General features: G+C 41.4%; 2 protein-coding genes across 2 annotated transcripts; both read right to left on the minus strand.

Annotated features, from left to right (window-relative positions):
* Positions 1-618: 618 nt before the first annotated feature.
* Positions 619-6,648, minus strand: hhex (hematopoietically expressed homeobox). The gene is made up of 4 exons (XM_076034839.1): positions 5,920-6,648; positions 2,097-2,275; positions 1,282-1,332; positions 619-1,176 (listed from the first exon to the last, which is right to left on the minus strand). Exons 1-4 carry the CDS (start codon positions 6,305-6,307, stop codon positions 898-900), a joined length of 897 nt encoding a protein of 298 aa, XP_075890954.1. The 5' UTR covers positions 6,308-6,648; the 3' UTR covers positions 619-897.
* Positions 6,649-10,540: 3,892 nt separating this feature from the next.
* trub1 (TruB pseudouridine (psi) synthase family member 1) lies at positions 10,541-14,091 on the minus strand. The gene is made up of 8 exons (XM_076034841.1): positions 13,834-14,091; positions 13,647-13,745; positions 13,311-13,366; positions 12,386-12,467; positions 12,190-12,262; positions 11,453-11,592; positions 11,277-11,333; positions 10,541-10,756 (listed from the first exon to the last, which is right to left on the minus strand). The coding sequence occupies exons 1-8, from the start codon at positions 13,979-13,981 to the stop codon at positions 10,545-10,547; spliced, it is 867 nt and encodes a 288-aa protein (XP_075890956.1). The 5' UTR covers positions 13,982-14,091; the 3' UTR covers positions 10,541-10,544.
* Positions 14,092-14,973: the final 882 nt, after the last annotated feature.

The raw sequence follows: 14,973 nt of genomic DNA on the forward strand, positions 1-14,973 counted from the left end.
TTATCTACTGTTTTACCTTTGGGGGGTATTGTAGTATTTCTTTTTCTTTTTTTTCCCATGTTTTTCTTTTTCCAGTCTGTTACTGAACATAATTTATTTTTCTTCCACCGTGATTGATTATTTTATGGTTTAGTGCTGCTGCGGGTGAAATCTTAATATTCCAGAATTTTAAATACAGTTAGTTCAGATTTAGCAAGTATACTAAATCTAATGACGACAAATAGAAACGAATCATACAAATGCATCAATCAAAGTTCCTCGAAGCAGTGAGTATATCGGAGCAGACAAAAAAAACTACTGTATTTCATTTAGCGAAAATAGGACTGCATTTTGAGAGTAAAACGAGAGGCCGGTTTAATTCTAAATCAATTGTTGTTTTTGGTTTTTTTGGCACGACTATTTTTCCATACGGTTTTTGTTCATTTTGATACGCTTCGATCTTTTCATTCACTTATGCCTGATTTATTTACTTTCAACTTATTAAAACTAGATTAGATTTATTTGGTCCACATGCAAAAAACTAAATAAATAAAAATGAAATTAGACTCGAATCGACTCCACACTTGAATGACTTCTGGTCGCAAAAACGCCAAAACACATAGACAAGATGAGACAAAATAAGAAGAAGAATCTGAGTATCGGATTTAATTAACTGAATGCCACATTTTCGGCAACAAACAAACCACAAATAAACACGTGACAAGTGATCCAAAATGACGACCACACACAAAAACAATGACACTCAGAACGACATCAACTGAGGAAGACGCACAAACAGAAACACACAGAAACCAAAACACGACATGTTATATACACAGAGGATAATCAGTCAGCCCTGATGGCTGCTGGTGGATGTTGTGCAGCTCGGATGGGACACAGTCTGTTCCCCGACCCCCGCTAGGGGATAGCAGGCAGCTCGCCCTCGTCCTCTATGTCCAGGTCCCTGTCCGAATCGTCGGACACCGGGGAGTCCAGCTGCGTGTGCGTCGGCTGCTGCGCGGACGCGCTGAGAGCGCAAAGTCCGGGCGAGGACAGGTGCGGTGACGGCGGGCCGTGCGCGCTGTGCGCGCTATGCGGGTTGCGCAGGTCGCTGGGTTCGGTGACCTGATCCTCCGGTTTCCCGGCGGCCCTCCTGCTGTCCTCCTCGGACTCCCTCTTGCAGCCCTGGGTGTGTTCCTGCCGCACAACCAATCCATAGTCAGCCGGTTCAGTTCCAAACGAGGACATGAGATTATTGAATTACAAACAGACAGACACACAGACAGACCGACGTCCTCTCACCTGTTTTAGTCTGCGCCACTTCGCTCGTCGGTTCTGGAACCAGGTTTTAACCTGCAAGACCAATTGAACTTGGCTCAGCATGATTCTTTTTTTTTTAACTGCTTGGCACAGATTTTATTCGGAAAACACACAAACTAATGCTGAACTCAGGCGGCTTTCCCCTGACCGTCAGGTCTAATCAATAATGCATAAGTCGAGGTTTCGACATACTGTGAATTTGGGGGGCGGGGGGTGCGACCTTTTTCGATGTGCAGTAGCCTATGGATTCGATTTTAAATTTTGGACAACTAACAATGTATTTTTTTTTTTAATGAGAGTCATGTTGGGCAACATACAGAGTGGCTATTTCGCACAGGAATTTAAAAAAAGAAACTGTTGGCGTTGTATTAGAAAAAACATTTCTGTCATTCATTTGTTCTTCGCTCTTTTTATCTGGATTTTTTTTTCTTTGTTGCTTTCATCGAAAAAGAGGCTGCGATTCATTTGTTATTTTCATTTTCTGAATCGAAAATCGCAGGGAAGGAAAATATTTTAACTATCTTTTTTTTTTTAATTGTCAAATGGTCACTCAATAATTAAGTCAGAAAGAGGAAGTCAATATCAAAACCTGCAACTTACATTGAAACACATTTTCTTGAAATGACAGTTTTCGAAAATGCCGGTAAATTAATTAAAAGTTATCAAAGAGGGCCATTGGAGTATTTCTTAAAATATTTTTTTGTTTAATTTTCGACCAATGATTAGGAAAGTTTAATGATGGACTAGGTTGACATTTATGTGAGAGTGAAAGCAGCAGCAGTTGGGGTTGCGCCCACCTGCCTCTCGCTGAGCTGCAGCATCTTGGCCAGCCTCTTCCTCTCCGGGGGGGAGAGGTACTTCTGAGTGTCGAACTTCTTCTCCAGCTCGATGGTCTGGTCGTTGGAGAAGCGAACCTGGCCGCCCTTTCTCTTGTGCAGGGGCCGCTGGATGAAGGGGGCCCACAGCAGAGGCTTCCCTTTGGACGAGAAGAAGAAGAAGAAGAAGAAGAAGAAGAAGAAGAAGAAGAAGAAGAAGGGCGAGCGTCATTAAGGGCATCGATCAAAAATACATTGTCAAATTAGAATTAAGGAAAATTGAAGCTTCGGGTTCTGCGTGTATTGGTCTGAAAGTATATAGCGTAGGTGTCAAACTGTGGCCCGCGGGCCAAATTTGGCCCGCAGGGTAATTACATTTGGCCCGCGAGGCAATATCAAACTAGAGCTGGCATGTGCTGTTAACTCTACAAATCCCAGAATGCTCACTCACTTAAACAGACTAGGAGTAACGTTTTCTTTTTGCACTTTTTCTTGCTACTCCAAGGCATGGCCTTGAATGGTTGCACGTTCATTGAAGGATATGATTATTAGTTCATTGGTTTATTATTGCTATTTTATTTTCAAATTTATTGTGATCCGGTGGAAAAATGTAACTGTTGAAATTTAAATCAGAAGGCTTCAGATAAATAAATAAAAAAAAAGGCATATGATTCTTTTTGCATTTTATTTATTTCGATGTGTTTTTAAATTTAAATTTGATTTTCCACATGTGCAATATGAATGTATTTATTGCATAGTATTAAGCTTTGCTTGTTCTATATTCATTGTTGAAGCAAAACATATTTGGGTTCATCTGAAAAAGGCTCACTGTCATTTACCGAAAGATATATATTCATTTTATTTATTTTCAATAAATATCAACGTTGGCCCGCCGCTTTAGTTTTAAAGTGTGGCCCAATGTGAATTAGAGTTGGCCAGCCCTCTTTTATAGAGTTGATAGTGTGTGCATCAGACTGCAGCTACGTGCCGCTCCACGGTCACGGCCTTTTTTTGTCTTGTCTGGTTTCCTCTCTACTTTAATGGCCACAGCGCGAACAATGGCCGAGGCTCCGGTTGCAGCCACACCAGCCTGCTGCTGCCGCTGCCGCCGCCGCTGCTGCTGCCTGCGCGCTGTCTTTTAAGGAAGGTCGTGACAGAGTGAAAGACTATGGCCAAATATCCGCTTCATGTGCTTCCTGCCCTGCGGTGTGATTGTAGCCGATGGCATCCAAGCACAGCAGCCACTCGCCTCCTCTTCCTCCTCTTCTGCTCCGGCTGACACACACACACACACACACACACACACACACACACACACACACACACACACACACACACACACACACACACAGTCTGCGAAGCCCCGAAACTGCTGTTGCTTTTCCATAGGAAGTGAGCTGATCCAGCCCCGCCAGACGTGTGTCTCAAAACAACACTATCAGTGAGAGACAGGCCCGGCGCGAAAAAAAAAAAAAAAAAAAAAAGTAAGAAAAAAACTGTCCAACTGGTACAACATTAGCGATGATCTGAAAGTGTTTTGTTCTGACTGTATCCGACTGTATGATACCTTCATGTGTCATGGTTTCTGTTTTTTTTTTTTTGTTGTTTTTTTAAAGACACATCATAATATGACATTTCTGTTGTTGTAGCACAATTACTTTTTACCACAACATGAATACATTGGTTTGGATGGGTTTGAATAGATAGAAGAAAATGTTAGGGGGTAAACAACGTAGCATCAAAGTGAATTAAAGTTTAGTCACATAGCCTATTAAGCTTTTGGGGTGTATTGTATTATCTAATACCCTGGAAGCTGATGGCTTTTAACTTTTGGAATAGTTTTACAAAATGTATAATATTTAACGCAACGGTTCCCAGTTTCTAGTTTGATGATTTGATTTGATTTTATTTTATTTTATGCTATCGAGATCTTTTTTTTTTTCATTTTCATATCTATTATGTTTTTAAATAAATTTGAATGCCGCTCTTAAACTATGTTTTCAATGTTTGTCTGTTTTTAAAAAAATATATAGTTTCTATTCCCATCCGATGAGGCCATGTGCGCCTCTCTATTTTCTTCGCTTCGACAAGCAAGAAGAAAGTCAGCACATCCTCGCTGCCCCGTCAGAGGAAGTGCAACAATATGTGAAAAACGGATCCCGGGCTATCAGAGGCCGAGTGTTTCCTGAATATGTCTGTATTGAGGATGTCGATAAAATAATCAGCAGCGTGCAGCGGGCTCCCGAGGAAGCGGCTGGCTGGGGTGAGCCAGGAAAACATTTAACAGCTTCTGAAACCAGATTTACTCCTATCGACAGGCCCACGACTTCCGTTAGAAACGGAAAAAGGCCCCGCTTGTTCATCGTATCACAAAGGCGCGCACACACACACACACACACACACACACACACACACACACACACACACACACACACACACACACACAACTCAGCCGAAACCTTGCTTGCTCCAACATGACCACAATGTAGACCCTATTATCTTGGGTCCTAACGCGTTTTTACAACAAACTGTTGTGATTGTGTTCTGTTGAATTGTCAATTTAAAAACATCGGTTTATTATCATTGAATACAAGCATGGCACTGCAAGGGAATTCAACTTTATAGAATACTACATATGTATATACATTACATATATATATACATACATATATATATATATATATATATATATATATATATATATATATATATATATATATATATATATATATATATATATATATATATATATATATATAATCGGCTTTGGTCCCTGCATTTATAAAACACAGTCTGTTTAATATAATATTTTTTTGCAAAGTAGTGAAAGAAGCGGTGAGTCAGGGTCCCACTATGGTTTAGTCACTCTGACTTTGTCACTTTGGTGTTTCGGAACAATGGGGAGTCAGGAAAAAGTGCCAAGGCTGTCTGTCATGCCCCTTCATCCACATGCGCAAACAGGCCAAGGTGCACACGCAGATAGAAGATAGAAAAGGACATGACACATAAACCTCTTCTGAAGAATTTATAATTTAACTGATTCACCGAAGCCTCGACTGTGTAGGTCACAAATGGCAACGTAACTAAGATGACACTTTAAGTAGGAATTTTCTTTTTTTTGCAAACCTGATTTTACGACTATAAAGTTTGTTTTACCAAATATTTGACTGCATATGTCAGGTTTTTTTTTTTTTTTAACCTTGGCCAAATAAAACAAACGACGTTTCATCTTCACATCTTGGCTTATTGCACCAGTGGAACGACGTAAAACCAGAACCAAGTGCGAGTTTCTTAAAGCCTCTGCACCTCTCTCTCTCTCTCTCTCTCTCTCTCTCTCTCTCTCTCTCTCTCTCTCTCTCTCTCTCTCTCTCTCTGAGCAGATACGGAAAGCAAAATGCTATGAATCTAATTTGTTTTGTAAACTACATTTCGTCGCCATCCTAAACTAAGGTCGAAGGAAAACTTGCAGAGCTCAGTGACTATAGTTGTCAGCTCGAGACGCTCGGACATGCATGATCAAGCGTGATATACAGATGCCAAAAAAAGAGAAAGACGAAAAAAACAGTTTCGTTGACACATTTCAGAAACAAATCATGAAACGACTCTGAGATCATTTTGCTGCCCACGCCCCCATACTCCCCGCTGATGACACGTACTTACTTACGGTAAGTCTTACTATCCAAAGATGCGCTGTATAACATACAACAACAACAACAACAACAACAACAACAACAACAACAACAACAACCATATACATCTATTAGGCTATAAGAGTTTTGCGTCTGTTGCGCGCAGCTCAACTCACCCAGTGGATCGTGGCGCAGGATGGTGTGCGCGTACTCCCCCATGGAGCGCTGGTGCTGGATGTGGAACGGGTACATGGAGCCGCCGAAGGCCCCCGCCGAGGCGTACGTGGCCGCCGTCAGCGCCGCCGCCGTGTGGTGGGACAGCGCCGGGTGGATCGGCGTGGGCTCGTAGATCGGCGTCCGGTACGGCGAGATGACGCTGGTGAAGGACGAGTTGGGCGACGGGAGAGTCGGCGCCGATGAGGAAGAGGAGGACGAGCAGGAGGAGGAGGAGGAGGAGGAGGAGGGAGACGAAGACGCGATGGAAGCCCTTCCCAAGATGTTGTCGATGTAGAAAGGCGTCGGGTGCGTCGGGTGGATGGGAGTCGGTGCGTAAGGGGCGCTCATGGTTGCCCGCTGCGGTCAAAATTAGTGAGGGGAAAGTATTGGAACAGCCCCCGGATCCCTCGATCTCTCTCAGCAGCCTCGCTACTTCTCTCTTTCTTGCTTGCTTGCTTGCTTGCTTTAAAAAAAAAAAAAAATCAGGTTGAAGTACCCGCAGCAACGCGCTGCAGCCTCGGCGCAACAAACAGTCAGATGACGAGCCAGACAAACGGGAGACCGTCACACTGATTTGCTGTCCATGATTTTTTTTTTTTTTTTTTTTGCTGCTGCTGCTGCTGCTGCTGCTGCTGGGCTCCCTGGCTGTCCAAAACCGCGGCGGCTGTTATCTGGCTGGCTGCGTGCGGCGGAGGGAGGAGATAAGTGGACGACAAACTTCCTGCAGGTGTTCCGCGGCCGTTTCTAATTGGTTCGCCCGCAACCCCTCGTGGAGACGCCGAACAGAGAGAGAGAGAGAGAGAGAGAGAGAGAGAGAGAGAGAGAGAGAGAGAGAGAGAGAGAGAGAGAGAGAGGTCATCAGTGTCTCGCCCTGAAGAGGAAAGTTTTCAGGACGGACCCAAATATTCTTCTTCTGCACCAAGGGGCGCAGCTCTGACGACTGCCACTGATGTTGCAAAGCCCTCAGTAAATACTCTGTTTTTTACAATGGCTAAATATTAACAATAGCTAGGAATAAATGCAGGGTTGAGGCAAATGTAAGGGGACAAACCTTTGATTTTAACATCACATGATGCAAAGATGCCCACAAAAGGCCCACATTGTGGAGGAAGCAGCCAGGTAATGTCCTTTGAAAGATTAATAAAATATCTAATCGAAATATATTCTGCAGAGATTTTTTGCACAATTGGGATAGGATGGGAAAAATACCATGCAATAGACATTGGACAATTCAAATGTATTTTGTTGCTTGTGTAGACAATTTGTACAATGGAAATGTACTTCTGCATTGATCCTTTTCTGAGAAGCAGCAGCAACCAACCACCAAGGAGAGTTGTTTGAATATTGGCCTATAACCAAACAATGACTCTCTCAAAATGCTTCTAAATTGTATATTGGTCGGGGAAGTCTTGTATTATATTGTTGTTCTCAGGGGCTTATTTGTATTTTTGAACTCACTTCTTTCCCCTAATTGTCTGACATTGCTAGTTTAGCATATTCAGCACGCTGCTATATACCACATGACCAGGGTGATGGCCCAGCCTCTTGATATCCTATTGAAATTTGCCTTTGACTAGTTAACAGTAGCGAGTGTTATCTCCAACAACTCAATATACACCACAAATATATCAAGTGATTAACTCAGTGTGAATGTGGGGAGCTTCCCTCTTAAATCCACCAGTTGATACACTTATGATAACGACAATAAACGCTGATGGTTTTAATGGGCCGCTAAGTGAATGTTTGTCCTGTTCCGCCGTGTTAAACAATAACTTCTTTGTTCCCCAGAAGCAACACGGACAGAAGGCTCACTTTCTCACTGCGTGCCTCAGCTGCACGTGCTGTTGTCCTCAGGATTCTTTTATTGGGCCGCAAAATGACCGGAGTGACGACCAAGGTGGGCCACGGGCCCGTTTTACAAGCTCAGGCTGCCGGCGCGATTTTCGGATGCACCTTTAAAGCATGCGAAAGCCCACTGCCAACAGCCGCAATTTAGATAAATTTGACTCAGAGAGCAAACAAGGCATTAGCAGCCTTGAAGACATGAAAGCAGTCAACAAATGGACAATATTTGGAAAGAGATAATCATTGCAGTTCATTGATCCCGTCGGCTTTGCGCGGCGTCAGGCTCCTGTCCAGGAAAACGATTGATAACTGGGGGAAGGAGACGCCGCTGCTGCTGCTCCTTGGCAGCTGGCGCCACTCACCGACCCAGCAGCCTTCTAGGATTAGACGCAGTCGGGGCTGCGGCCCAAACGCGCGGCGCAGTGGTGCGGCAGTCTCTGAGGTCACTCTTTTTTTTTTTTTTAGCCAGAAAGAAGTGCGGGGGTGAGGCAAATGGGACAAACCAGTGATTATAACATCACAGGACGCAAAGACGCATCGCAAACACCTTTATCTGTTAGCTCTACCAAAGGCCCACATTGTGGAAGAAGCAGCCGGGGCAAATATTTTGTGCTGAGGCACATGTCGCCTATTCTTGACTCTTTTTTTTCCAAGCTAGTTTCTGACATTGTTTTTCACAAAACCTAAAGTTTTTTTATTTCTTTTTAAATAAATAAGCTAACATTTACAAATCAACAAATTTCAAGAGAATTAAAGTAAACAAAATGCTTGCTCACTGTTAATAATCAGGTAATAATGTGACTAAATAGACATTAAAAATACACAGTGCGCACTCTGTTCAGCTGAAATATCTGTTTACTACAAGATAATATTTGACTTTAAACCTACATTGATTGTACAATTATTACTTATATTTTATTATTACTAATAACTTTAAATCAAATTAAATAAAAATAAAAAAACAGTTTATATATATATATATATATATATATATATATATATATGTATATACTATAAATGTCAAACATTTGATAAATAGCAATACATATATATATACACATATGCACACACACACACACACACACACACACACACACACACACCTACCTATATGTGTGTGTCTATATACATGTATATATATATATATATATATATATATCAATCATCCAGAGACCTCTCACAGGGTAGGCTTCAGGGTCCAGCATTCACAGCCATACAGGAGAACAGACTCGGCAGTTGCAAGGAAGAAGCGGAGCTTGATGTCACGCGGGAGGTTGGATCTCCATACACTAGCCATACTATTAAGAGTTTTCCACACTAGTGCCTTCCTCACTTTAAGGTCGTGCTCTGATGAGTTGACCTATGAGCCCAGATATTTGAAGTCACTGATTTCCTTCAGAGAAGTACCTCCTTTTGTCATGAGGGGCAGATGGTCTGGCGAGCTGATGTTGTACGTAAAGACCTCAGTTTTCTTGGCATTTAGCCTCAGACCAACCTTGGCACATTCCGTTTCTACTCTGGTCAAGAGCTCCTGTGCCTGCTCCACTCTATCGGATATCAGGGCGATGCCATCCGCATAATCCAGGTCCGCTAGGACTTTTGAATGTACTCGTCTGTCTGGGTGCAATAGTAAAGCCAAGCTCCTTCTCCCTTCCTTTGATGGCATTCCTTAGTGCGTAATCCAGGACTATTATGAAGAGGTAGGGTGCTAGGGTGTACCCCTTGCAACAACCCTGCTAGTACCGGTATGTCCCACTCTTGGCTGGTACCGTCTGGGGTCACAACCCTGGCTCTGGTGCCTGAATGTATGGTACCAATAGGAGGACCTTAGGACATTAGGACCTTCATCATGACACCTCTGTGTATTAAATCAAATGCCTTCTTGAAATCAATAAAACACAGCACTATACTGTCAGGTGTAGAAATCAACAAATTTTAAAATTGTTACATATTTTAAAAAAAAACATGTAAATCAAGAGTTTGGCCATTTTCGAATTTTAGTCTTGAAACCTTTTTACCAGCACAACCTCAAAGCTGGTTGTGTGTGAATATTCCTAACAACTTTGATTCAACAGAATGTGATTTTTGTTTCCCACTATATCATAAAATACACCAGAAGGATCAAAACAATCAACAATCATTGAGCTGGTAATGTACTGTCCATATTCTCTGACTCAGCTTTTGGCTATGTTGTTCATAATCTGATTGCTTGATTGATTCTAATTAACATTTTATTTTGGAAAATCAAATGAATCAACATGACAAAAAAAAGCAACAAGCGCTTCCTTTTTTTTTCAAAATTGTAAAGCACAAAAAAAATTTATATGAAATGCCTTATAGTCTTTTATTATTATTATTATTTTTATTATTATAGTTGTTGTTGCTGCTGTTGTCCTTAATTGTACATTTGTAACTACAAGTTAACTAGAACGTAACTCATAAAGAAATCGTTTTTAATATAACAAAACAAGTAAAAAAAAAAATCCCCTACATACATTTGCAAATATGTTTTCCATGGGATAAAGAATGAAGGCAGTTTTACAACCGTATAATATTTTTTTTTACAATTGTGGAAGCCACAGATTCCACATTGCAGCTTTATAAACGTAAAAAAGTTAAACAACGACCATAGTACTTGGTAGCTGGCACATGAACTTAAAACTAAAGCATAACTTAAACGTTGTGGGATTCCACTTCATGGTGGAAGCACAGGTGAGTCATGCATCATCATCTTGACATGTTACTCTGCTTTTTCTTTATCCAAGCGGTTTGTTTCTTTGAGAGTTTTTGATCGGTTTGAAGGAGGCTCGCTCTTAGGCACCTCGCAGGGCTGCATGGTGCGCACAATGTGCTCCAGTGTCCACTGCTCTTCACGCAGGGCGTGCTCCTCCAGAGTGAACTGACCCTGCTTGGTTCGGATGAGTTCTTTAACATGGGCACATGATGACAGGGCTGCAGCAGAGATAGAACAGTTATTTCAGTAATTTTCATCTCAGCAAGCTATTTAGTACATCCTCCAACATCACAATGCTTTATCAAGAGGACATAGTTAGAATGGTGAGAGAATATACATTAGGGGTGGCGAGAAAAAAATCAATTCACATAAGAATTGCGATTTTTTTTGTTTTACGATTTTTAAATCCATTTTTTTGTTGAAAAATCTTGTTTTTTTTGTTCAAATTCAAATGCTTCATTTTAGTCTGTTGACCCAAGTTGGAAAATGTTACCACTTTTCTCCAGCAGAGGGCAATATGTTTTTATTCAACTCTGCTTCGCTAACAATCCATTCATAATCATTATCATTCAACTGTTTCACTGGTGTTAAAAAAGAAGACTAAAATCGGCAATATTGTAGAATCGCAATTTAAATCGAATCGGCATCCCAAAAAAAAAAAATTGTAGAAGAATCGAAGCGGGAGAATAGCATACCGTCCTAACCCTAGTGTACATAGTTAGAATTGATGTGGCTCACCTTTACCGAGGTCATCCACTAAGCTCCTGACATAAAATCCACCACCACACTCAATGTCTGTCATGGGGCAGAGGAAATGAAATGCTGTTACTGATTCAAAATGAAAGAGGAAAAAAAGGACCAAACAAAAATTCTGCGGTGAATTGCTCAAATCAAAAGTGAGAAGTGTGGCGAACCCAGGGTGAAGTGAGGTGGATTGAACCCTTGTAAGCTCAAGTTGTACACTGTGACGGGCCGTGCTGGTTTGGCCTCAACCTTGTGTCCCTTCTTCAGCAGGACGGACAAACGCTGACCATCTTTCTTTAGAGCTGAATACCTTAAAACAAAAAGAAAGAAAATCCTAAACTCACATTTAGTCCTTACTTAACTGTAACGCTGTGTGGCCCTGAATTGCCAATCGCACCTCCACTGCCATTTCATTGAACGGTACAGGGTTTCTCTTAAGTACTCTCTGCAAAACAACCGTCGTTCCAAGTGAGATTAAAGGCAGTGGGGACTGTCGGCCTGCTGGGCAGTGAGCCAAACCACACAGCAATGTGATGACACCTCTTTTGCCATTTCGAGGAAGAAGAAAAAACTGTCAGAACAAAGCTCATAACTTTTTATGGTCATTGCATATGTATTATGTAATGAAGTTTTTAAATATTAATTGATACAGCACAGCTTCAAATTAACCAACTTTAAAAAAATAACATAACATGTATTCACATATAGCACAAACAACGAACAGAGCCATATTTTGTATTCCCCAAATGTAACTCATAGATTTAAGAGTAAAAATAGATTGAGGTAGCAACACTTTCATGTTTTTCATGGCCATGGTTGTAGTTTTTATTATGAAGAGCTGTGACATTTGGTTAACCACAGTTCCAACTACTGAGGATTGCTCAAGTCTGCTGAAAGCAACACTCACAGTGGAGGAACTTGCATGATGTCTCCAGTAAAAGCTTTCAGCTTCTCCTCAAGGTCGGCTTTGGTAACGTGATCTGCAGATGTAAAAAAATAAAACAAAATAAAATAAATAAAGACAAATACACAACTGTAGAAAATTAATTTTGCAGATCAAAATGTTGGTCGAAATAAATGATCATTTTCATTTCAGCATTTACCAAAGTCTTTCTCCTGGATGACACTGCCAGTGGCATCAAGAGTATCAGTGGCTTTCCCCAATTCTCCAACAGCAACATATTTCTGGGGGCAAAAAAAGAAAAAGAAAGACAGTGCAGTGTAAAAATGGGCACGTTTAAACGAGTACATTCTGTATGTATGAATGCAATGTGACCTCGCTTGCTATGTTCATGAGGTCCACTTAAATGCATGTAGGGGCTAGGAGGCTAGCTAGAAACATGGCACTGATACCATTGTTGTTTCAAGTCAAAATGAACTCCTGCATCTTCCAAAAATTAGTCCAAGCACCATGGAGACGTTATGTTTTTTCTTGGTCGTTTCTATGCTTGAACATTTGGTCACAATACTCTTCAATTGGATGGAATTCGGGCAACACGGTGGCGCAGTGGTTCGCACAGCAGGAAGGTTGTGGGTTTGATTCCAGGCCAGGGACCTTTCTGTGTGGAGTTTGCAGGTTCTCCCTGTTGGTTCTCTCCGGGTTCTCCAGCTTCTTCCCACAGTCCAAAAAACACGCATGTGAGGTGAATTGGCAACTCTGAATTGACCGTTGGTGTGTGTGTGTGTGTGTGTGTGTGTGTGTGTGGTTGCTTGTCTTTCTATGTAGCCCTGCGATTAAGTGGGTGTACCTATGACAGCTGGGACAGGCTCCAGCAGACTCCCGTGACCCTGAGCTCAGGAACAATCGAGTATTTAAAATTGATGGATGGCTTGAATCCATTACTTCCATGAAACTCTCTCTTTTCATTGAATTTTTGAATTTAATCTTGAGCCAGGGGTCAAGTGAGTTCAAAAGAATAGTGAGAACATCTGCAAATCCTCTTCAGACTCATTATACTTTGCCACAATATTCTTAAATTGCCCTTAAATTTACATTTGGAAAGAAGGTTGTTTTGACTGGTGACATACCTTCGAACCTGCCAACATTGTACTGAGCATTTTAGTGCCATGCCCAACACCAACAACTGAAATAAAAAGATATAATGTTAGGACATCGTTATTATTTTCCTCTTAGTTCCTTCGACCTAGTTGAGGTTGAAGGAGCAGACCCCAACGAGCTAAGATTTTGTTCCTGAATTAAGCCTGACATTACATGAGTCGGAATGAAAGGCTTTTTTTTTTTTTTTTTAATTTAACGCCCCGTCTAGTGAATTCTCAATGCAGTTTAGTGCATACAATATGTTTCTCTGAGCAACTTTAGGTAGGCACAAACTAAAGTATATTAGACAAGTGTAGGCAACTTACCCAGAACCCCACTGGCAGCGCTGTCCAGCGTCCCTCCATGTCCCATTTTTAGGTTCTGTTTCTTCCTCTTCCTTGGATTTGGGTTTTTGACACCAGCCTCTAAAAACACACAACAACCTCCATTGTAGGTTTGAAGGGAATACAACACAAAGCGCCCCTTTCCGGATTGCAGATTGTATCCTATTACCTTTGAGTAGAACTTCTTTTAGCTTATTCAGTACATCTGCAGATGTCGGACCTTGTTTTTTATATATTGCAAACAATCCATTTAAAGACTGAAGGGTAAGAGAAGTGCTCAGCGGCACTGCGGTGTTAGTCAAAGGTCCTCCTGCCATTATAACTCTTGGTCAGGGTTGCAGTCATGAAGCAAACAGTAGGTGAAACTTCTACCAACAGCTATACATGCTGGAAAGGCACCGTCGTCTTCTTCTTCCGCCTCCGGTTCTTCTTCTCTTCTCGTTACAGCGTCGCCTTCTTCTTCTTCGCAGATAGACGCGCCACAGCACAGCAATGTTGCCTCTACTGGTATGGAGGAGCTATGAATTATTTCCCCTGCATTAAATAGAGAGGGCACAACGGCTGCCCCCTGTGTTTGCCCACTACTGTAGCACCTACCAGTCACCCAGCGACAGTGTCACAGTGCTGGATTTCATCTTTTCCTGACATGCTAAAACTTCAGCGATTAGTTGTTGGACCACTCCGACTGTAGCAGCCTTCTTAGCTATCCATATTAAAAGTCTCTTGGCTTTCATAAATGGCACAGTTGTAATTTCAATCCACTTCCAATACACATTCTTCATTCCCTTGTAACCCCAATAACAGTCTGCACCTATACTGTTCTCTCTCTGTCTGTCTGTCTCTATCTATCTTTTTAGTCCTTTATATTAAATAAAGAATTGTCCTTAATGAAGAATGAAGAATTGTCTTAATAGTAAAATGTGCCTTCAGTTTGTCCATGGACTTCCAAGTTGTGGGAAAGGTTAACATTATTTTTGTTCGTACAGTTTATGTAAGAAGGTGTCCTTATGCCGCTTTTTAGGAATGTCACGATCAATTGTGGTTGACACATTTTATGAGAGTTGGGTGACGATGACGCTCCATTCCGGAAGGTGGTGCTATTGTACAAGAAGAAAAAAAAACGCGATTATATTGGCCGGTGTTTCTATCTAGCGCAGATATCAACATGATTGAAATTATTGATATATCGATATGTATGGGTTTACTTAATATTTAACACAATCTGCTTTGTTGTGTTTTTTTTCTCTTTTTTTTTTAGAAGTGTTAAAGAGTTGTTGGTTTTCCGTTTGTTGTTGTTGTTGTTGTTGTT

Source organism: Nelusetta ayraudi, unplaced genomic scaffold (genome assembly GCF_046127955.1).
Source record: "Nelusetta ayraudi isolate G7.1 ecotype Tasmania unplaced genomic scaffold, CSIRO-AGI_Nayr_v1 ptg000042l, whole genome shotgun sequence".
NCBI lineage: Eukaryota > Metazoa > Chordata > Actinopteri > Tetraodontiformes > Monacanthidae > Nelusetta > Nelusetta ayraudi.